The following is a 25,003-nucleotide window of genomic DNA, read 5'->3' as shown; positions in this document are numbered from 1 at the left end:
CAGTCCGATTCAAACACACTTTTTTGCCCAAAAGATCTCATCAGTATTCATGTTTTACTTTTGATTTTAGCAATTTTTCGTTCAATTTTGAACAGGTCAAAAAACTTTCACATTATAGTGTCTACAGGGAGACTTTAGGTCAATATACAGGATATTCCGGTTTAACCTGCGAGACCTCTATCTTCGCATTCGTTAGTCCTAAATGCATATACTACTTCCAACTGCAAACATGTTCAAAATCAGACGTAGAGTTAGAATATTGAAAGTTTAAAGCAAAAATAAAAAAAATACGAAATTTAACTTTTTATACGGGCAATAGGTCCCCTAACTTATATTTAGGAAGATAATCTCCATTGAAAAAAAATTCCAACGCAAAAAAGTTTGACATTAGTAACCCATATTATTCACCGAGATATGAAACGCAGCGTTACATGACTTACACCATTTTACACTCGCCGTAAGTACAGTGAAACCTGTGTAAGTTGACCACTTGCGGTGCACTGCTTTAGTGGTCAACTTAAACAGGTGGTCGACTAATATAGGTTGATTTATATGATATAGATATAATTCTGCCTGAAAATAGCGGTCAACTTAGACAGGTGGTCAACTTACAAGGGTGGTCAACTTTACAGGTTTTACTGGAACACTTTTTTTTGGCGGGGGGGGGGGAATATAGCGGTTAAAAACGTTTAAAATTACATGTGTGTATAGAGTGTAGTTTATCAACAGGGTGGCGACAGATCAGGGAACTTTATTAATCAGGGAAAAGTCAGGGAAATTTGAAAAAAATAACAAAATATCAGGGAAAATTGATTTTATGAAGAAAAAAATTTTTTTTTTGCTTTACGAAATTAAGTACCCTAATTCCCTACGCATTTTCCGCCAATTATCTGTTTTTTAAAAAAAAAAGTAAAATTAATGATTTGCGATTAAACGCTGCCGCATATTTGTGCATCTTTTTTCCTCAACCTCAAAGTATTGAATCTTACTTATTAACCACAGGATGAACTTCCTAAGATTGCTTCTGTGTCTGTTAGGTTGTTTATTTTACCTAGCTTGAAATTTCCTTTTACGCTTCCAATGCTATGTAAAATAAACAACCATACAGGCAAAGAGGAAGCCTTCATTAATGCCTTAGCTCCTTTGCCTTTATTCCGTTGTCTCGAAGTAATTAGCATACTGTAATCACGATTTCAAGAAGAAATCTTTGATTTTCGAATTATTACTAGAAAAGCTTAAAAGTTATTACTTCCTCGCGTTTTAAATTTAATTGCTAAAATTGAACTTTCAATAAAAAAAACTTTTGTTTTTGCCGTTATACTATTTGTTGTCACCGCAGATTATAAAGGTTTTCTTTTCTTCAGACTTAAGTGATTCTTTAATTTTATAACCAAGTTGTATTCTTCTTTTATATATTTTAAAATTATCTTCTTTTCCTTTTTTTTTCTCTTATTTTCAAGTTCTTTCTTACGAAAGGAATCTAAGATTTTTTTTCGTTACATACTGAAATCATTTGAAATAGAGTTAACTTGTGCACTTAAGTAAATATCTTTATTACTTTCTTCTATATCTAATATATAGAAGAAAGTATTGGATTCGTGCAAATTTTCGAATTTCGAATTTTGACGGATTCGAACGTTTTGAGGTGTGCTGAGTCCATTTCGACCATTTTTGGAAAATGTCTGTCTGTCTGTGTGTGTGTGTATGTGTGTGTGTGTATGTATGTATGTGTGTGTGTGTATGTGTGTGTGTGTATGTGTGTGTGTGTATGTATGTGTGTGTGTGTATGTATGTGTGTCACGTCTGTGTGTGACCAGTTTTTTGTGGCCGCTCTACAACAAAAACTACCGCATGAAATCGAACGAAATTTAGTACACATATGTGCCCCTATGTGAACTTGTGCCCATTAGTTTTTGGCGCGAATTCCTCCAAGGGGGGTGGAGCAATGGGACGTTTTTCGAGTTACGCGTGCTTGCTATTCCTCAGGAAGTAACTGGCGGAATCAAACAAAATTTGGTCCATATGTTGGTATTAACAGGAGCAGGTGCTGATTCAATTTTGGTGTCAAGAACTCAAACGGGGGTTGAGCTATAGAACGTTTTTTGTCGTCAATTGTGACTGCTGTATCTCAAGAAATAATGAACGGAATGAAAGAAAAATTTATCGGCAAGTAACCCTTAGTGGGTATAAGAACTGATTTCATTTTTGTGTCAACAGCTAAAAAGGGGGTAGCGCAATCACCCGTTCTTTTTTTCCATTTTGAGTACCCTATCTCAAGAAGTAATGCTACGTTCTGGTTGAAATTTGGAATATATGTGAATCCATATGTAAACAGGCTTTGTTTCGATTTTGACGCCGATCGCTCCAAGAGGTGTTGATTTTTTTTTTTTTTTTGCGAATAAAAATATTTTTATTAATGCAACAATAAGAAAGATAAATCATAATAGATTGTCGTCTGCGTATTTCTCGTGATTTTAATTGTATGGAAATGATAGGAAATATTATCTCAATGATTTAAAATTTTTAACTGTTGCCATCTTATGTTTGTTAATAAATAAAATATTTGTAATTAATTCAAGTTAAGCTTTTAAAGTAACTTTCAATTTTCGCTCTTTGTTTTGTTTTTACAATAATTCAGACATTCGCAACTCCAACGAACTATAGGGGGCACTGCAGTCACTGTCTAATGGCGGAATTGAAAACTAAAACAAACGCATGTGGTAACGAAGAAAATGCTAAAAGTGTTGTGATTTTTGTTCGTATGTATGATTTTTTCGCTTTATTCATTTGAAAAGATTTTTCAAAGTCTTTTGGTTATTCTGACCCATATAGAAAGAGATTAGAAACCAAAAAGTATTACGAAAGTAAACAATTAATGCAGAACACACAGTAAGTTGTTCTGAAGCAGCCATTTTCACGATGTTGAATTCGGAATTCATAAATTTTTGGTTCGCTTCGAACGGCATTTTCATTTTGTACCGTTTTTTCTATACATTAGTACATATTAAGTTCAGTTTCGTGACATTTCCAGCATTTGTTGACATTTTTGTCACATAGTGCACATACGTGGCAGACTGTCAAGAGTAACGTTTAACACTAGATAATTTATTTCTATGACTATATGATTGGATATCCAAAGAAATCATGCATTTAATTTATTCGTCATGGAAATGATTTACCTGATATGCGAAATCTTGTCAAGATACATTATTCTTTCACATAATTTTAAAACCATAAGCCTATAAACAGATTTTTGGCGAACTTTTATTTTTTATTGTTCAAATTCTTAACGTTCTTTCTGGATTTTTCAATCTGTTCTGCGATAAATATTTTCAAGAAAATTTATTTGCATACTGTCTATTTCAGTAGGATACTGTAGTAACAAAGGTTATTTAAATCATTTATGTGGAATTAGGTTAAGGAAAAGTGTCCAGTCAATGTTGTTAAGTTCGTTTTTTTTTCCATCGAATTGAAAAACTGATTCAAATTCACTCAGAACAAAATAAATAAAATGTGTACTCACAGTTTATATATGGTGGTAGTTTTCTTTTCAGTTGATTGACCATTATTTCTTTTTGCTTATCGAATTCTGTAATCTTACTATCATTTTATTCCACTCATGATAAAAATTAAAAATGGTTTAACTAAAAATGCGAAAACTCGCCAAGGCTACTTTGCTTGCACAATACTAAAACTACTATAACCCTAAACAAATTTGGCGAAACCTTTCAGCTGAGAATAAAAGGAATAAAGTAAATTCTTTCTCGGTTAAACATTTTTCATTTTGTTCTACGATAATAAATTCAAGAAAATATTTTGCATACTGTCCATTCCAACTAAATGCTGCTGTAAAATATGATTAGTTAAATTAATTTAAGATTAAAAAAATCTCATATTCTTACAAATTCATACAAAACAATAAAAAATTTTACCTGGTATAACGTTATCCAATTTTGTTTATCCAGAGTTTTCATGTTTACGCTTCCACCATTTAATACTTTTTTGAAAGAAATAAGGAAAACTAACATTATTTTGAGAAGCTCGAGAATACTACTAAGGGACGAATTAATTTCTGTAGCTGAAAGCAAACTAAGACACATCGATTGCGTTAATAAATACTCAGAACAAACTGCCTGTGTTTACGTCAACAGACACACGTGATGCGCAACGTGGCAATGTTTTAGGTGCAGACGCAGTTTTATAAATCACCGCAAGGTAGCGTATTCGAGCGCTGGAGTTCCGAATTGGGATGGTCGTCAAGTTTTTGCATGTGTAATTTTGTTTTTGTTAGGAATATTGCTTCCTCGTCAAGCATGGGGAGGGATCAGAAAAAGGAAAAATATAGAAGAAAGTTTCGTGATGGCCACAACATACTAGTTACTTTCTTCTATATCTAATATATAGAAGAAAGTATTGGATTCGTGCAAATTTTCGAATTTCGAATTTTGACGGATTCGAACGTTTTGAGGTGTGCTGAGTCCATTTCGACCATTTTTGGAAAATGTCTGTCTGTCTGTGTGTGTGTGTGTATGTATGTATGTATGTTTGTATGTATGTATGTGTGTATGTATGTGTGTCACGTCTGTGTGTGACCAGTTTTTTGTGGCCGCTCTACAACAAAAACTACCGCATGAAATCGAACGAAATTTAGTACACATATGTGCCCCTATGTGAACTTGTGCCCATTAGTTTTTGGCGCGAATTCCTCCAAGGGGGTGGAGCAATGGGACGTTTTTCGAGTTACGCGTGCTTGCTATTCCTCAGGAAGTTACTGGCAGAATCAAACAGAATTTGGTCCATATGTTGGTATTAACAGAAACAGGTGCTGATTCAATTTTGGTGTCAATAACTCAAACGGGGGTTGAGCTGTAGAACGTTTTTTGTCGTCAATTGTGACTGCTGTATCTCAAGAAATAATGAACGGAATGAAAGAAAAATTTATCGGCAAGTAGCCCTTAGTGGGTATAAGAACTGATTTTATTTTTGTGTCAACAGCTAAAAGGGGGGTTGCGCAATCACCCGTTCTTTTTTTCCATTTTGAGTGCCCTATCTCAAGAAGTAATGCTACGTTCTGGTTGAAATTTGGAATATATGTGAATCCATATGTAAACAGGCTTTGGTTCAATTTTGACGCCGATCGCTCCAAGAGGTGTTGATTTTTTTTTTTTTTTTTTTTTTTTTGCGAATAAAAATATTTTTATTAATGCAACAATAAGAAAGATAAATCGTAATAGATTGTCGTCTGCGTATTTCTCGTGATTTTAATTGTATGGAAATGATAGGAAATATTATCCATAGACTAATAATAAGAGTAGACCGAGCTTTCTCATTCTTGCTGATAAAGAAAATGGTTCATAGATGTATCATGTGACTAGTGGAAGGGCTTGGCGAAGACTTTGGCAGCATGGTTGCTAGATGGCAGCATTATCTATAGTTTGGCACTCGACATGTATTTTAAGACACTGTGTTTTCATTAAAAAAAACTTCCAGGTGCAGAAATTGAACTGTTTTTCTTTTAGTTATGCATTATTTTGACATTAGTAATAGTTTTTGATCAGTTTTCGGTAACTTTTATTTCATTTGGAGCTGTCAGCGTTGGCGTGAACGAAATGGCGTAAACGTTTTGCGTTAACGCAAAAATGTACTAATCGGTATCTTAAATTGAAACTGTAGGTAAAAATCTTACCGTTTGCTGATTCCTCTTGGTCGCTTGCATCTTTTATTGCTTAGAGAGTTACTGAAATTGACTAAAGAAAATGCACAATACTATCTAAACGAAAAACTCACTACATTAACAAAATATTTACAACTTAGAATAACAAATTTACAAATCGGACTCCATAAAAGATCATTATTCCGTGTTTCATCAATTCTATTTATTTTATTTCGCGTTGGCGTTGATCGTCTGCTACGATTAACGCTCGCTGTTGCTAGGATATCCACCAGTCACATGGTTTGGTTTATGAGCAGCAAAAGGGTTGCCATAGCTCGGTCTACTCTTATTATTAGTCTATGACATAGACTAATAATAAGAGTAGACCGAGCTTTCTCATTCTTGCTGATAAAGAAAATTGGTTCATAGATGTATCATGTGACTAGTGGAAGGGCTTGGCGAAGACTTTGGCAGCATGGTTGCTAGATGGCAGCATTATCTATAGTTTGGCACTCGACATGTATTTTAAGACAATGTGTTTTCATCAAAAAAAACTTCCAGGTGCAGAGATTGAACTGTTTTTCTTTTAGTTATGCATTATTTTGACATTAGTAATAGTTTTTGATCAGTTTTCGGTAACTTTTATTTCATTTGGAGCTGTCAGCGTTGGCGTGAACGAAATGGCGTAAACGTTTTGCGTTAACGCAAAAATGTACTAATCGGTATCTTAAATTGAAACTGTAGGTAAAAATCTTACCGTTTGCTGATTCTTCTTGGTCGCTTGCATCTTTTATTGCTTAGAGAGTTATTGAAATTGACTAAAGAAAATGCACAATGCTATCTAAACGAAAAACTCACTATATTAACAAAATATTTACAACTTAGAATAACAAATTTACAAATCGGACTCTATAAAAGATCAAACTTCCGTGTTCCATCAATTCTATTTATTTTATTTCGCGCTGGCGTTGATCGTCTGCTACGATTAACGCCCGCTGTTGCTAGGATATCCACCAGTCACATGGTTTGGTTTATGAGCAGCAAAAGGGTTGCCATAGCTCGGTCTACTCTTATTATTAGTCTATGGTCTATGATATTATCTCAATGATTTAAAATTTTTAACTGTTGCCATCTTATGTTTGTTAACAAATAAAATATTTGTAATTAATTCAAGCAAGGCTTTTAAAATAACTTTCAATTTTCGCTCTTTGCTTTGCTTTTGCAATAATTCAGACATTGGGATGGTCGTCAAGTTTTTGCATGTGTAATTTTGTTTTTGTTGGGAATATTGCTTCCTCGTCAAGCATGGGGAGGGATCAGAAAAAAAAAGAAAAATATAGAAGAAAGTTTCGTGATGGCCACAACATACTAGTTTTTTTATTGTTAAAATGCTGTATTTATTCATTAAAACCTATGTTCTTGATTAGAGAAAAGCTCCCTATGAATGGATGTCAAATGGTTTCATCTGTTTTGCATAAATATCTCAATTAGTTATATAAGAATAACTACATTACTTCTATTCTTTCACTATTACTTGTTATTCTTGCAACAATTATTATACTGTTTGAAAACTTAGTTCAAAATAATTTCAATTGCTTTTTAGCTCTATCATAAATACACATATTTTTTTAAGAGTAATTTTAATAGTTTCTTAAAATTCTTATGCTAAGTGGTTTCTGGAAGGAAAGTTTTTTTTTTTTAATTTTCTATAATCTTTCCATGTAGAAAAATTGAATATGCTGTTTTGTAGGCTTTTTTTCCCTAAAAAAATTGACTTGATATGTTTTTTTTAACCATTTTATTAAAAAAGTAGCATCTTTTTAAAATATATCTTTAGTTCAACAACTTTACACAACTTAAAACGTTTAAAATACTGCATTTTATACAAACATACAATGGATTTCAAGTAGCGCAAAGAAAGAAAAACATTACCATTGGTAACGTAAATCAGGGAAATTTGGTGAACTTAATCAGGGAAAAGTCAGGGAACTTTTTTTCACAGTTCCTGTCGCCACCCTGATCAAATTCTTCGAGGTTTTGTAGTGCGTTTTTGAGTATCATGGCATAACATTTGAATTTATTTTTGAATAGTTATGAAATATATAAATACGTTATTTTTTACTTCGACAACCTGTCCTTCTTCTGAATAGGCGATAAGTTCCAATCTCATCTTCTGTATGGTCCCTTAAAACTTCGTATTCTAATATCTCCTTGAGTTTTGGTCGCACAAATCTCAAGTTTTTTGTGTAAGTAATATTTTTCAATGAAGATTATTTACCTAAATCTAAGTTAGGATTCCTAGGGCCCGTATAAAAAGTTAATTTTTTTATTTTTTGACTCATTTTTTCTTTTGCTTCAAATTTTCAATACCTAAACTCTGCATCTGATTTTGAACATTTTTGCAACTGGAAGTACGCATCTAAGACTAACAGTTGCGAAAATAGCGGTCTTGCAGGTTAAAGCGGAACACCCGGTAGATTCCACCAAAAAAGCATTGTCTCAAACAAACTTTGTTGGAAAAAATTTTTGAAGAACTTTCCTAGAATTTTTTAAAATTTAACTATTTTAAGGGTATTTTTTAAAAAATTCGAAAATTGTTAACATTAACGACAAAGCAAAAAAAAAAAAGGCTGCAAAAATTGTGCTGCTTCTGAATACATTTTCAAATTTTGGTTTCAAGAAATGGAAAAAAAAAAAAATGATTTATTGACGCAAGTCAGAGAAAAAAAATATAAAAAAAGTAACTGAATCAAAATGGAATGAATTCAAAGCGTAAATGTTTTCACAGGGCTGCGAAGTTGGTGGGAAAGTGACCAACTCTTGACTCCGACTCCTAGGGCCTTCAACTCTGACTCCTGTATCCCAAAATCAGTCCGACTCCGACTCTAACTCCATTGTCTTGACAGAAATACAGACCCGGGGGGGGGGGGGGGATTACTGACCTCGACTCTTGGAATTTTAAAGCCTTCGACTATCGACTCTGAATCCTTTACCCCCAAAATCAATCCGACTCCGCAGCCCTGGCTTTTACTGTGGAATAATGATTTTTTTTCAAGTTGATTTGTTTTCATTTTCATTCTAAAGTTTGAATTTATTTATTTTATTTTTAGCAACGGGGAATACAAGGAAATTCGGAGTGCTTTATTTATTTACTAGCAAAAATACCCAGCGTTGCCTGGGTCAGTAATAATGGGGTCGTTTCCAAAATTTTGAAAGTAATTTTTTTTTTTTTTTGCATAGTTAAAGACATAAGATCCGACCATTTTATAAATAATTTGTTTAAGTTTAATGTTTTTAAAAAATACTTAAATCGGTGCGTTTTTATTGTTTATATTTCTGCCGGATGACATCACAAATGATGAAATGTCATTTAGTGTTGCCCCTCACAGAGCTAAATATTTAATTCGCATCTTTACTCACGTGTATTGGCAATAAAATTGTTGATCGCAAGCGTAGAGCGCAATTTTAATTCGCTTCTTGATTATCATAACGTGGAAACGTGGTGAAAGATGCGGCAAAGTGCATCATTTGTGACGTCATTAAGACCACGCCTTGTTTGAAAAATCTGACATTTTAAAAAATTAATGAAAAAATAACCGTTGGGAAAATGAAATTATTTCTGGGTCCAAGTTATTATTATTATTATTTTTTGCTTATTCTATCAATTTCAGTGACTAAAAGTACTATTTTGACTGGGGGAAACCACCCCATTGTAAGAAACAATCGCAACTTTCTTCCGTTTTCTGTTTTAACTGAAAGAACTCAAAACACACCGCTTTGACATGATTAAAAATCGAGCTTCTTTATTAACCATAAAAGTGAAATAGCAATAAGTATAAAGAACGAACGAATATTCAATTAGAATCGAAAGCACGAATTGAAGCACATAAAAATTTGAAGAATTTTCAAAATATGAACTCACAAGAACAAAGATCAGTAAAAAAAACCGTGCGCTTTATTATTTAAATATATTGTACACACACACAAAAGAAAAAAAAGTTCTCTGCTATGTTTCTTTAAGGGTGCAAAAGGAAGTGTTTCCAAATGTTTAAGTGACTTTAAACTCATGTTTGCTCCGGAGAAGCCTTGATTCCAAATTTTCATTACGATTACTTTTAATATTGCTGTTGTTAGGCAACGAATTTTTGTAACAATGGGTTTTATATTCGCAACTCCAGAGCTCGAATACGCTCCTTACGGTGGTTACCAATACTAAAGAAAAAGGTAAAACATTCCATTCCACGTGTTTTCTTTGGGGTAAATTACAGACTTCAAGCAGTTTGCAATGTTGTAATGTAATTTCAGAAAAATAGAAAAGAAAGCTCCTCACAAATACGATCAAAAATTACTGTTGTTACTGCGTAAAAATATGTTTTACCTTTTTCATCCGCCAGTAGACAGTGGCTGCTGCGCCCCCAATAGTTTATTAAAGTTGCGAATTTACTCATTTGATGGGGAAATTACATGAAATTTACTGTTTTCCACCATAACTTTTTAAAACTAAGTTTTTAAGGAATAAATCAAAATTTTAATGGTCATTACTTATAATATTGCTGTTGTTAGACAACAAATTTTTGTAACAATGGTTTTTATATTTAATCATTGAATGGGGAAATTACATGAAATGTACTGTTTTCCACCATAACTTTTTAAACCTAAGTTCTTTAGCAATAAATTATAGCCTAAGTTGTTCCCTGATAATGTAGCTATCTAGGGTGAAAAAATGGTTAAAATCCGTCCAGTAGTTTTCAAGTTCACCCCGGACATCCGGACAGAGATTAGCCCTTTATGTATAAAGATTTATTTTTACAGAAAGAAAGAGCTGTGTAAACGATTTTACTTTTGACGAAAACTTTATTTATGGGGATATTTTATTATTTACTAGTGGTATCCGCACGGCTTTGCCCGTAATAGAAAAATTAAAAGGTCTTTTGGTTCGCCTGTATATTTACAAATAATGGATGACGAATTTTTCGCCAATTTGCTATGTTCATTTGCTCGCCAATGTTACGGTTCCACGTTATGATAGTTTCGCAATTTACTCGTCCATCTTATGATATTTTTGTTCTAAAAATTGGAATAGAAAAAGAAACACATCGAATTTTCGAAATATCGCTTCGAGGTGCACACCGCCATGCTACAAACTAACTTTGTGCCAAATTTCATGAAACTCGGCCAAACGGTCTAGGCGCTATGCGCGTCACAGACATCCAGACATCCTCCGGACAGAGAGACTTTCAGCTTTATTATTAGTAAAGATTTGTTTACTTTCTAAAGTATACCTTTTAATTTTTAGCAACGGGGAATATAAAAGCTAAGGCACTTCATTTTTACCCAAAAGCGACAAAAAATTTCTTTTTTTTTTTTGATAACACGTATTTTATTTTGACATGCTTTTTAATTTTAATTTTGTATATATATTTTTTGAAAACGATTAACGAATTTTTTACGGGAAAAATATATTAGCGGCATTGTTTAAAAGGAACTGTTGCTTTATTTGTTTGTTAATTAATTTTTTACGTACTATATATTTCACCAGATGAGAGAGGAATCTCTGAGAATATTTTAGACTCTGAGGAATATTGTATTTGAATGTAGATTAAAATTAAATATTTTCAGAGTCTTGGTTGACACTTCTTGGGGTGCCGATACAGAGTCCCTTTTAAGAATCTACAAGGCTTATGTACTCAAAAACTCAATACGGATACCAAATTTAAGGTTCCGCAGTCAAAAGTGCTCTTAAACTCCAGGATCAGATACATAATCAGGCCCTGCACATCTGCACCAGGTGCTTTCCGAACTTCACCTGTCTTAACCTATAAGATCTTACTACTATTATATATGCGAAAGTTTGTCTGTATGGATGTATGGATGTTTGGATGTATGGATGTATGGATGTTTGTTACTCTTTCACGCAAAAACTACTGAACGGATTTTGATGAAACTTTACAATAATATAGCTTATGCATCAGAATAACACATAGGGTAGTTTTCGTCCCGTTATGGGGGGGCAAAACCCCCCTTAGGAGAGCAATAAAATACAATTTTCGTATAAATTCTCTAATATAGGGAGGAAAAAATACTTGCACATATGTACATTATATGTCTATCGAAAGCTCTGATTTTTCTGCTGAAGATGGAACTTATTCGAAATTTCTAAGTAGAATAAAAAACGAGTTATGAGCTTTTTAGTTCCATGTTCGAAGGCTTTCCTAAACTCAATACAGTATTTAGTGTATCATCTCAACTCCCTGTCGATAGCGACTATTGTTGTATTGTTGACTATCTTTGCTTTTCGTGACTGTTCAAGGCTTTACTCGAGTCAAATCTTGAAGTAAGATTTTTGCACAAGATTGGCAAATAATACATGATTTGGCTGATCATTTTCCATTTAAACAGAACTTTAATGTAATTAATGGTTTTTATTATTATTTATGCTGATTGAACACTTACTCATTATCCAATCAACCAGCAGATCGCCAAAATTTTTGCAGAAAAATTTCTGTAGCTGATGCATTTGGCAGTTTTTTTCAATGTCGCTGATTTTGAAGCCGAGGACTACGTCATAATGTTTCTCAGTTTTCACCATGTAAACAAAATATCGCCAATCAAAGAATCTTTAAAAAACTTTTTTTACTGTGTTAAATAATCCAGCAACTAAATTAGGCAGATCCATAAACAGTACAAAAACTTCCATTTATTTTTCCTTTTTGCACAATTTCAAACAATCGCCAAATTTTACTACTTATTTTGGAAACATTTCGAATGAAACTCTTTAGCGCCATTTTATGATGACCAAAAGTATCTCAGCACCTGGCGATAATATCTTTGTAACGAAAATTAATATATCGTTTTTACAAAGTAAGGAAAGAAGGAGGGAGCATCATCGAAGGTATCCCAAAACGATTCCCGCAAATTCGGTAAAATCGCACCAAGAGCCCACAATGATTAAAATTTTCCAAAATAACTAAAGCAAGTATAAGGGGATAACGAGCAACGTCAATAGCAATACGGAGAAGGTTTTAGACTCCATGTTAAAAAAAAAGTATCAACAGATTAATCTTTTTAAACATGAGAAGAATAATTTCATGTTTTGGAAATTTGTATATGCTTAAATATAGTGCTTTCGTTTCTAAATCAATACTATTTTGTTCTTTCTACTTATTGCTATTTTACTTTTATGGGTAATTAAGAAACTCTACTTTTAATCATGTCAAAAAGATGTGTTTTAAATTCTTTCACTTAAAACAGAAAAAAAAAAAAAGCAAGTAACGATTTTTTCTCATAATTATTACTGAGCCAGGCAACGCCGGGTATTTTTGCTAGTCTATATATATAACTAGTATGTTGTGGCCATCACGAAACTTTCTTCTATATTTTTCTTTTTTTTTTCCTGATCCCTCCCCATGCTTGACGAGGAAGCAATATTCCCAACAAAAACAAAATTACACATGCAAAAACTTGACCCAATGTCTGAATTATTGCAAAAGCAAAGCAAAGAGCGAAAATTGAAAGTTATTTTAAAAGCCTTGGTTGAATGAATTACAAATATTTTATTTGTTAACAAACATAAGATGGCAACAGTTAAAAATTTTAAATCATTGAGATAATATTTCCTATCATTTCCATACAATTAAAATCACGAGAAATACGCAGACGACAATCTATTACGATTTATCTTTCTTATTGTTGCATTAATAAAAATATTTTTATTCGCAAAAAAAAAAAAAAAAAAAAAAAAAAAAAAAAAAATCAACACCTCTTGGAGCGATCGGCGTCAAAATAGAACCAAAGCCTGTTTACATATGGATTCACATATATTCCAAATTTCAACCAGAACGTAGCATTACTTCTTGAGATAGGGCACTCAAAATGGAAAAAAAGAACGGGTGATTGCGCTACCCCCTTTTTAGCTGTTGACACAAAAATAAAATCAGTTCTTATACCCACTAAGGGCTACTTGCCGATAAATTTTTCTTTCATTCCGTTCATTATTTCTTGAGATACAGCAGTCACAATTGACGACAAAAAACGTTCTATAGCTCAACCCCCGTTTGAGTTATTGACACCAAAATTGAATCAGCACCTGTTCCTGTTAATACCAACATATGGATCAAATTTTGTTTGATTCCGCCAGTTACTTCCTGAGGAATAGCAAGCACGCGTAACTCGAAAAACGTCCCATTGCTCCACCCCCCTTGGAGGAATTCGCGCCAAAAACTAATGGGCACACGTTCACATAGGGGCACATATGTGTACCAAATTTCGTTCGATTTCATGCGGTAGTTTTTGTTGTAGAGCGGCCACAAAAAACTGGTCACACACAGACGTGACACACATACACACACACATACAGACAGACAGACATTTTCCAAAAATGATCGAATTACACTCAGCACACCTCAAAACGTTCGAATCCGTCAAAATTCGAAATACGAAAATTTGCACGAATCCAATACTTTCTTCTATATATTAGATATAGAAGAAAGTAAAAATGGAGTTTGGTAAATTTGTTCCCTAAGATCTCAGAAACTACCCGGCAGATTTGGCTGAAACTTTCACCGTTTGTTCAGTTTGGTATTGGGAAGGTTTATAGACCAGTTCGAAAAAAATCCGATTGATAGTTCCTTTTTTATTCTAATTTGTCCAAATTTTCGCACAAATGCCCCAATATGGGGGTAGAAAAAAACGGGCACATATTAACATTATGTGTCTATCGAAAGCGCTAATTTTTCTGCTGAAGATAGCATTCGTTCGAAGTTTCTAAGTGGTATAAAAAACGAGTAATGAGCTTTTTTGTTCCCTGTTCGAAGGCTTTCATCAATCCAATTCATTATTTAGTGTATCATCTCAACTCCCAGTCGATAGCTAGAACTGTTGTATTGTTGAATATTTTTGTGTTTCGTCTGACTTTTTTGAGGCTTTTCTCAAGTCAAATCTTAAAGTAACGTTTTTCCACAAGATTGGCTAAAAATAAATAGATTTGGCTGATCATTTTCCATTTAAATGGAACTTAAATGTAATTAACGGTTTTTTCATTATTAATTATGCCGATTGGACACTTACTCACTATCCGATCAATCAACAGAAATATCGCGAAAGTTTTTGCAGAAAGCTTCAGTAGCTGATGCATTTGGTAGTTTTTCCAACTGTCGCTGTTTTTGAAGCCAAAGGCTACGTAATGATGTTTCTCAGCTTACACCATGAAACAAAATATCGCCAATCGAAGAATCTTTTTAAAAAACTTTTTTTACTGTGTAAAATAATCCAGCAACTAAATAAGGCAAATCCATAAAGAGCAAAATAACTTCCATAAATTTTTATTTTTGCACAATTTCAAACAATCGCCAAATTTTACTACTTATTTTGGAAACATTTCGGTTGAAACCGTATAGCGCCATTTTATTTTGACCAAAAGTATCTCTGCATCTGGCGACAATGTTTGTATAATAAAAATTAGTAAGAGGGGGGAGTATTATCGAAGGTGTCCCAAAATGATTCTCGCAAATTTGGTAACATTTTAAACCGCACTAAGTGCCCACAATAATTGAAATTTCCCAAAAAAAACTAAAACAAGTGTAAGGGGAACACGGGCGGCTACATTTTTTAAAACAGTTCGTACATCAATAGCCATACAGAGAAGGTTTTAGATGTAAAAAAAAAGTACTAACAGATAAATTTTTTTAAACATGTAAAGTTTAATTTCATATTTCGGAAATTCTTCAAATTTGTATACGCTTAAACGTCGTGCTTTCGTTTCTAAATGAATACTATTTTGTTCTTTATACTAATTGCTATTTTAGTTTTATGAGTAAGGAAGAAGCTCGATTTTTAATCACTTCAAAAAGGTTCGTTTTCTTTCGCTTAAAACAGAAAACAAGGGCAAATAACGATTGTTTCTCATAACTATTACAGACCCGGGCAACACCGGGTATTTTTGCTAGTATTATTATAAAGAGAGAGGGCGGATTTTTGTGTGTTTATATGTTCGAGGTAATCTCCGGAACTACTGCACCTATTTGAAAAATTCTTTCACTGTATGAAAGGTGCCTTCTCACTGAGTAACATAGGCTATAATTCGAAAAAAATCCGATAAATAGTCTTTTTTATTCCAATTTCGACCCAAATTTCTCGTAAATTGCCTATTATTGGCTATTAAATGGGTGAAAAATTACTTGCACGTATTAATATTATATATCGTTGAAAAGGGTAGAATTTTCCGCGTTCTAAGCAATTTATTTCGATGCTCTAACTTCATAACGACGGGAGTAATTTGCATTTTAATCTCGAACTTTTTTAGACTTAGTTGAAATTTTGGCAATACTTTCTTCATTAAATCTATCAATAAAAAGTGAAGGAATTGTCCCAGAGTTTTCTTTTTAACACCGTTGGAAAAAATGACATTTTTTACTCCTGAAATATCTCGACCTTCGGTCGACAAAGTAACCTTCTATCTCCAAAGGAAAAAAAGTTACAAGCGGTTAAAAATAAAATTTGAATAAATCTAATCTCCATTAAAATTACTGATGTTTTGTTTCGAATTGCCATGGTTACGTCTTTTAGCTTCGCTTCATTTTAATACCTTAAAGGTACACAAACTTGGCCCCACGGAATTTAAGCAATGGGGAAATGTTTTCGCCAATTCTGCATATTTTACGATCTACGGTATGATAATTCCCGCAAACAATGTAGAAATTGCGGGAAGAGTTTGAAAACTAAGTCTTAGCAATTTTCCCAATTGTCGCCAAATTTGTGGACGCCAAAGACCAAGGGCCAAAGTTCTTCGGCCATGGCCTTGCTGATAGTGGCAGAAGCAAACAAAATGGGGTTGTTTCCTTCAGTCAAAAGAAGTACTTTTAGTCACTGAATTTTTTTTTAACAGAACGGTTCAAACACTTGATAGTTTATCGAATTTTTTAAACTTTTCAATTTACAAAGTTTGAACAGAACAACGTCTGTCGGGTCCTCTACTAAGATATAATTATGATTAAAATGAACTTAGGTACGCTTGTAAAGTAGCATTAATGCATTATAGTATTAATATTTTTGGGAATGCACCGGCTCTATTGTTTATCACTTCTTGGTATAGTTGTTGAAACTCGTTTGATAATTTGGCAACACTGTTTTTACTATAGTTATGTTTAGTGAACCTGGCAACGGAAAATGTTTAGAATTACTTTCTTTTGAATTGTCGTTATTATACGTCCTACGGTTCTAAGCTAATTATATACGATTATTATACGTTTAAGTTGCTCAAGATGTTTAAGAATTATATCCTGTATATGTCATGTCGTCTACAATAAATTGTATACCCGGGATTTACGAAGTTTTATTTGAGTAACAACAAGTGGCGTCCGTGAAGTTTGAACTTTGTATTTTTTTATTCGAACAGCGAATATGTCTGACAACGAAGACAAAGATGATGCCGTTATCACTCAGAAATGCGACAAATTTGAAAGATTACGGAAAGAAAGAACTAATTTACGAAGGTTATTTACCACGACTTGTAATCAATTTGAAAGAACACAGAAAGAAGAAGTCGGAGGTAATGAACTTGGCGCAATTTTTAATAAGTTGGCGGATAAAGCCGAGCGTTTATTTAGTGCTGATGCTCAATTATTGGAAATTTACGAGCAAAGCGATAAGGAATATGATGAAATGGAAACGTATAGAGATCGCTTTATTGAACTTAAAACAGAATATGAGCATTGTTTACGGCGTAGTATGATTGGCGCTTCTTCGCCAATTGATACAGCTACGATTGTTAAGTTGAAGCTTCCAAAAATTGAATTGAAAGAATATGACCTAATGCCAAGGACTTGGGTTGCCTTTTGGGCGCAATACAGTCGTATTCATGAAGATACTAGTATATTAGAAGAGGATAAGTTTCAGTATCTTCTGTCATCATTGAAGCCTACTTCGAAAGCGCGCAATATAGTAGAAAGTTATCCACCATCTAAGAAAAATTATGCTAAGGTTATCGAACATCTCGAGTCCAGGTTTGGCAGACGTGATTTATTAATTGACGTGTTTATACGAGATCTTTTAACATTGGTAAACAACCGAGCTAACATTAAGCTTTCTGATTTGTACGACAAGCTCGGTTCGAGTTTAAGAGCTCTGGAAACATTAGGCGTCACTACGCAAAATTATGCTGCCATGTTGTATCCGGTTGTGGAGTCGTGTCTTCCAACTGATGTATTAAAGGCTTGGGATAGATATTTATTAAACAGTGAGGTGGATGATGAAGAAACCGTCCAAATTACGAAAGAGAAACTGTTGGAAAGGTTGATGTCATTTCTTCGTCGCGAGATAGAAGGGGAAGAACATCGGGCTTTAGCTGAAAGAGCTTTTGGTCAACCCGCAAAAGGTAAGAAGGAATCTTCAAGCAAAGATGAACCTACAGCAATGAGTTTAATATCTTCTTACGAAAGGCCTTGTAAGACTGAGTGCATTTTTTGTCAGAAACGTCATGACAGTCAAGACTGTCATAAAGCTGCCTCTATGAGTACAGAAGAAAAAAAATCAATTGTAATACGTAGACGCTGCTGCTTGGTGTGCTTGAAGATTGGACACATGGCGAAAAACTGTCGCAGTAATATTCATTGCCTTGTATGTGGAAAGCGACACTACGTAATTTTGTGCCCAGAATTGCCTAGAAAAAATAAGGTTCAACTCCCTAATGAATCAAAGATAGAAGTGAATACGTCCACTTTATTTACGGAACTTACACCTCAGAAGGTTATATATTTGAAAACAATATTGATACGTTTAAGAAATGGAAATCAAGAAATTTATGTCAGAGCCCTCCTTGATGATGGATCACAGCGATCTTACGTAACCAACCAAGTAGTTAAAGAGTTAAGGTTAAAGCCTTCAGGTACAGAGTTATTGTCCCAAGGACTATTTGGTGGTAAGCAAACAGCTGAAGTTAAACATGGTCGCTATGACATCAACGTTCAGAGTATCGATAGAAGGTTTTCGTGCAACATGTCAATTTTGGACCAGCCCAAGATATGTTCTTCTTTGCCTCGCATACGTGACCCAGATTTAGTACAAGAATTAAAACGTCGAGGAATTGAACTAATAGACATAGGTCCAGAAACTCCTCCTACTGACATGCTCATCGGTGCTGACTTTCTGGGAGGAATATTAACAGGAAGAATAGCAAGTACCGTTTTAGAAGCAATACAGCAACCTTTGAAAATTTCCTTTTGGGTCGACTCAATGGTTGTCCTAAGCTGGATAACGAAAGGAGAACCGTGGAATACTTTCGTCGGTAACCGGGTTAAAGAAATACGTCAACTTACAAATGTCGATAGTTGGAGATTTGTACCAGGATCTATGAATCCGGCCGACTTGCCCTCGCGTTCTTGTAATTGGAAGGAGCTGATAGATAGTCGATGGTGGGAGGGTCCCACTTGGCTACAAGAAACAGAAAATACCTGGCCAAATACTGAGATTACGATGCCTGAAGAAGCTTTAGTTGAAAGAAAGAAAAGTGTTATCTGCAGCACGAATATTAACTTACAGGAAAACTTCAGCAAGAAGCTTCTATACTTTTCTAAGTACAGCAAAGTTATAAGAATGGTAGCTTGGATGCTGAGATTTATAAATAATGCTAGGTATAAGTCCACCCGAGTTATCTCCGAGTTAACATGTGAAGAAATACAGAAGGCAGAACTCGCCGTCATTAAATTGGTACAAACAGAACTGCATGCTGAATTGAAGGAAAAATACTCGAAGTCTATACGATTTTCCGAAGAGTCTGGAGTTTTAAAAGTTGAAACTAAGTTAGTTTTGGGTGAAGACCCAGAAGATTTTCAGAAACCAACCGTACTACCAGATCATCCCATCGTGAGACTGTACATCGAATACGTTCATAAAGCTTTGATGCATAGTGGTGTTCAGACAACTCTGAATCATATTCGAGAGCTTTACTGGATTCCTCGCGGTTGGAGGGTTGTTAGAGGGGTTATAAGCAAGTGTGTGATCTGCAAGCGACATTCAAGCAAGCCAGTACAGCCGAATACAGCGCCTCTACCCATTGATAGAACAAAACGCATTTCTGCATTCCAAGTCACTGGTGTAGATTTGGCGGGACCTTTACACTTACGTCAAGGTACCAAGGCATGGATTGTTTTGTTCACATGTGCTGTATATAGAGCCATTCACCTAGAGCTCGTCACGTCATTGTCAGCTGAAGCATTCCGGCAAGCAATGAGAAGATTCTTCGCTAGAAGAGGGAGATGCTCTATAATGTATTCTGACAATGGGTCAAATTTTACTGGAACAGCACGAGCCCTTCAATCACTGAATTGGGAGGAAATACAATCTGAATGTGCCTTGCAAAACATCAAATGGCATTTTAGCCCACCCACCGCGCCATGGTATGGTGGTTGGTGGGAGAGAATGGTACGTAGTATTAAACAAATTTTACGAAAGTGCTTGGGAAAGGCTTGCGTGACATACGAAGAGATGCTCACGGTGTTGTGCGAAGCAGAAAGTGTCATTAATGAGAGACCACTCACCTATATCTCGGACGATCCGAATGAAATGACACCTGTAACTCCAGCTCATTTCATACAAGACATAAGAGGATCAGAAACACATGACTTGGACATCCTTGACTCCCAGCATTTATTAAAAAGAGTGCGTTATGTGCAAAGTTTGCGCGATAATTTTCGAAAACGCTTCCAGAAGGAATATTTAGGTGAACTTGTACGCAATCCAAAATTTAGATCAAAACAGCAGGAAATTTCGGTGGGAGAAATAGTTCTCATAGGATGTGAGGACACTAAGAGATTGAACTGGCCATTAGGTCGTGTTGTTGAACTGTATCCTGGCAGGGATGGTATCCAAAGAATTGCCAAACTACGAGTTGCTAATGGCTACCTCGTTAGACCTTTGCAGAGGCTGTATCCTCTCGAAATGTCAATCAGTGATTTGCCATCAGACCTAGCAGCAAATGGGAAGGAGGTGGCAGCTAATATCGATTCAGGGTACTTGGAGTCCACAGCAGCTTCTATTCCAAAAACCCTCAACCCTAACGCTGAGATTTTCATTCCCATGACCGAGGTACCTCAACCAGTGAAACAAACCCGCAGTGGTCGACGAATATTCCCTCCACAACGTTTGGACTTGTAGACATCAATTAGTTTTTTTTCGTACTGTGACTTTAAAATTGTGTTAACTATTATTTGCATTATTCATCATTGTCTTTCATTTTGTTATAATTTGAAATTATTTATTATGTATTTTATTTTATTGTAGTTTTGTATTGCGACCAGCTTTATTTGCAATACAAAAGGTGGGAGTATGTTGAAACTCGTTTGATAATTTGGCAACACTGTTTTTACTATAGTTATGTTTAGTGAACCTGGCAACGGAAAATGTTTAGAATTACTTTCTTTTGAATTGTCGTTATTATACGTCCTACGGTTCTAAGCTAATTATATACGATTATTATACGTTTAAGTTGCTCAAGATGTTTAAGAATTATATCCTGTATATGTCATGTCGTCTACAATAAATTGTATACCCGGGATTTACGAAGTTTTATTTGAGTAACAACAATAGTGAAAAACAACGGGGGCAGTTCATCCCAAGAAATATAAATATACATTGGCGCTATATTATAAGCATATTTAAGTTAATGTTTACCTTAATTATTTCTGTGAATGTAAGTTGAGTAATGTGGAAAGGAAAGTTTTTTACTGAAGATTTGCAATGCAACTCTGACTGTGCAAAAGGCAATGCTACCAATATCTATTTTTGTTTTTACAATGTAAAAATGTATTTGGACATGAGACATCATCTTTTCTCTGGTTTTATGCCGAAATTTTTTTAAAACAAATCCCAAGGGAAAAAAAAGAAAAACATCGGTTTAGATTATTTTAAAAATTTAGGGGGGAACACTCGCATGAATCTCGCAACTTTCTCCAAATGTTCATGCTTTTGAACTTTGTTGGGAGGGGGGGGGGGAGGGGGATGCCATTTACAAAAAGTGGGACGTAGCGGAGGAAAACTGTGGTCATATTTGGATTCAGGGGGTCATTTTACTTATGAATCAGCAAGAATTATATCGGAAGTATTTCGGAGCTATTTTTTTTTTTTTTTTTTGCTCTGCAGTATAATCAGCTTCAGTTTCAAACTGATATTTTCCTATTGTTGTGCTTGTAATGACTATATACGGGGAAGAGGGGACGTGTCCTCACATCAATGTTCAAAGAGGGGTACACACATGGGCGGATCCAGAATTTTTTGAAAGGGGGGTCAAGGTTCCAATGGTTAGCGTATTATACCGCATAAAGAAGTCAGTTAAACAAGGGTGACCCCCCCCCCCAAGGATGTTAGCATACTCCTCACATGCCACGACCTACACTCACCACCAAATGAGATCAAAACCCTTTCAAATTAACCTCTCCCCCTAAATTTTTCAATGGTGTAACCTGTGCCGTGGATCATATTGCCCAAATTTTCACTTAAAATCATATTTCTACATAAATAAACATTTTATAGCACACACAACGTGTGGTTTGAAGTGGAAGAGTGCTCTGAAAACACATTAAGCTCATTTGAGGTGCTGGTTCGTTTGAAAATGAACAAAAAACTCATAACATAGAAGTAGCACACTAAACGAACTCAATCATATGCTTTGGATTATGTCGTACTGGGAAGAAAAACATTACAGAACGAAGCAAAAAAAGTTAACATTAGTTCCTTATATTAGTCCTTCATATCTAAAAATTTGAAGTTTAAATAATAATAAAAATAATAATAAAATTCTTGTCACAGGGGGGTCAGCTGACCCTTTGACCCTCCCCTGAATCCGCTCTTGGGTACACAGCCCGAAAGGTTGAGAACCTCCGTTTTAGAGTGTAGCACATTTTAATCGTTTATCCACGAAAAAGAGGAATGTGGAGAGATCTTCTCACCTGCATGTGATCGGCAAGTCGTGTTCTCGGAACATTTCGTAGCATTCTTCGCAGATACGAGACAAGCGAGCTATGCTCCTTACGTTTTCGGTGCCGTTGCAACCAAGCCACACATATTGAAGCGCAGGAGCGATGTAGGCCTCGGCCGACCACCAGAGCTCGTGACATACCACAGGAAACATGATCCAGAAACACTGGAAGAAATTCGAAGAGTACGGCTTAAGAACAAAATGATATATCCAAAAGTAATCACATTTTAACTTTGAAATACATTCCAACCTGTTTTAGTGAGATTCTAGTTCGCACTAAAACAGATCGGCCGAGGCCTACACGATTCTGTTTTAGAGCGATGTAGGTCTCGGCCGACCACCAGAGCTCGTGACATACCACAGGAAACATGATCCAGAAACACTGGAAGAAATCCGAAGAGTACCGTTTCAGAACAAAATGATTTATCCAAAAGTAATCACATTTTAACTACGAAATACATTCCAATCTGTTTTAGTGCGATTTTTTTTTTTTTTTTTTGTGCGGTGTATGAAAATTTCAATCAGATTCGAACTCAATTGACGAAATTATGTTCGAGGGCAAATCAAAAAGTCCTTGCGCCGATTTTTTTTTAAGCCGAAATACGGCTGTGAATACAAAGTGAACATTCCCAGGATTGACTATTCCTTGAACCGTACCAGCCGTATCTGCCTTTTGCTCCGATGAGCGGAGCTGCTATCAGTCATTTAAGATGGCGGTTGTTCATTAGACGTCCACAGCTTATGAGGAGAGAAGTGTTATTCGTTTTGTATGGAGCAGAGGACAAAAGCCCATAGCAATTCACAGGGAAATGCACCTGCAGTCCAGACCTTCCCCTTGGTGTTTTTTACGATTTCAGTCCACTGAAGAAGTTTCTGGCAGGACAAAAGCCAAGAACGCGGTCCGACGGTGATTCCACAGGCAGCTGGAAGAATTCTACGACAGGGGGATCTCTAATTTAGTGCTGCGATAGGACAAATGTCTGAACCGGTGTGGTAACTATGTGGAAAAATAGTGTAAGTGCGTATATTTGTAAATACCTGTATGGATCTTTTTTTTTTGGCAAATAAAAAATAGGCGCAAAGACTTTTTGATTTGCCCTCGTAGGAAACGAGGAGAAGGTAGAAGGTATCTTCAAGTGGCGACAGGGACACTCCGATGGTAAGTTACTGTGTCCTCCCAAAAATTTCCTTATTCGGGAAATTTTGTCCAACTATATTCGGCAAAATCACCATCACTTGGTTTATTTTGATATCGTTTAAGGAAGCAATTCCTAATTATTTCGTAAGTTTTTGTGTTATTTTCTACGTGAGACTTTTTTTAATGCTTTCCCTATCCACCGCATAAAAAAATATTTTTAAACTGTGTTGTGAAAACTATTTTCTACAGCTACTATTGAAGTCTCGAGCGATTTTTTTAAAGCGATTTTTTATGGAATTTGGTAAGATTTTAAACCGCACCAAGTGCCCATAAAAATGGAAATTTCCCAAAATAACTAAAGCAAGTGTAAGGGGAAACACGGGCGGCTACATTTTTTAAAACAGTTCGTACATCAATAGCTATAGAGAGAAAGTTTTAGATTTAAAAAAAAGTACTAACGGATAAATCTTTTTAAACATGTAAAGTTTAATTTCATATTTTGGAAATTCTTCAAATTTGTATACACTTCGTGTTTTCGTTTCTAAATGAATACTATTTTGCTCTTTTTACTTACTGCTACTTTAGTTTTATGAGTAAGGAAGAAGCTAGATTTTAAATCACGTCAAAAAGGTGTGTTTTAAGTTCTTTCACTGAAAACAGAAAACAAATGCAAGTAACGATTGTTCCTCATAATTATTGCTGCCCCAGGCAACGCCGGGTATTTTTGCTAGTTTTCATATAAATTAAAAAGGGAGTCTACTGTGGCCATTTGTATCGATTTTTGAGATTATGTAAGCAATAATAACATTAAAATCCAGTAATATAACGTAATTTTCGGAAAAAAACCCCCTACTTTATGCCTCCCCCCCTTATGCCCCGTGCTTTCTCTGACCCTCTACTTTTTTGGTGAACCAGCTGCTTATGACTCTAGAGTAGTAAACATAAAATAGAAAAAGGAAAAAAAAAGGCCGTTATCACTTTTTTTGCAGGATTTGCGGCTTATCATTACCTTTTAGGTGACTTCAGAACGTTAAAAATATTTTTATAATAAAGGATCAGCTGCGGATTTCAAGGAGGAACAATAGAAATTTAATGAATCACAAAAGTATTTTTCGCTATAACCGGGGTTTGCTCGTTAAAAATGAGTAGTGTCCCCATAGACTTAACATTGCACTACTAACCATGTATGTCTGTTTCCTCGCTAAATTTGATTTCTCGTTAAATCAGGGCTCGTAATAACATAGTT

At 34.9% G+C, this 25,003-nt stretch overlaps 2 protein-coding genes across 2 annotated transcripts in view; both read right to left on the bottom strand.

Moving 5' to 3' along the window:
* Nucleotides 1–4,033, bottom strand: part of LOC129219854 (gastrula zinc finger protein XlCGF71.1-like) — a 246,465-nt gene extending 242,432 nt beyond the window's left edge. Inside the window, exon 1 of the mRNA XM_054854165.1 lies at nucleotides 3,933–4,033. The gene's annotated coding sequence lies outside the window, so the exon portion shown is untranslated. The remainder of the gene's footprint in view (nucleotides 1–3,932) is intronic.
* The window catches only part of LOC129221463 (molt-inhibiting hormone-like), a 45,540-nt gene that overhangs the window by 2,352 nt on the left and 18,185 nt on the right, over nucleotides 1–25,003 (bottom strand). Inside the window, exon 2 of the mRNA XM_054855943.1 lies at nucleotides 22,591–22,784. Within this exon, the coding sequence (XP_054711918.1) occupies nucleotides 22,591–22,784 (194 nt within the window). The remainder of the gene's footprint in view (nucleotides 1–22,590; nucleotides 22,785–25,003) is intronic.

This window comes from Uloborus diversus, chromosome 4, assembly GCF_026930045.1.
Source record: "Uloborus diversus isolate 005 chromosome 4, Udiv.v.3.1, whole genome shotgun sequence".
In the NCBI taxonomy this organism is placed as follows: Eukaryota; Metazoa; Arthropoda; class Arachnida; order Araneae; family Uloboridae; genus Uloborus; species Uloborus diversus.
The sequence above is the reverse complement of the archived record's forward strand: the minus strand, read 5'-3'. Positions and strand labels throughout refer to the sequence as shown.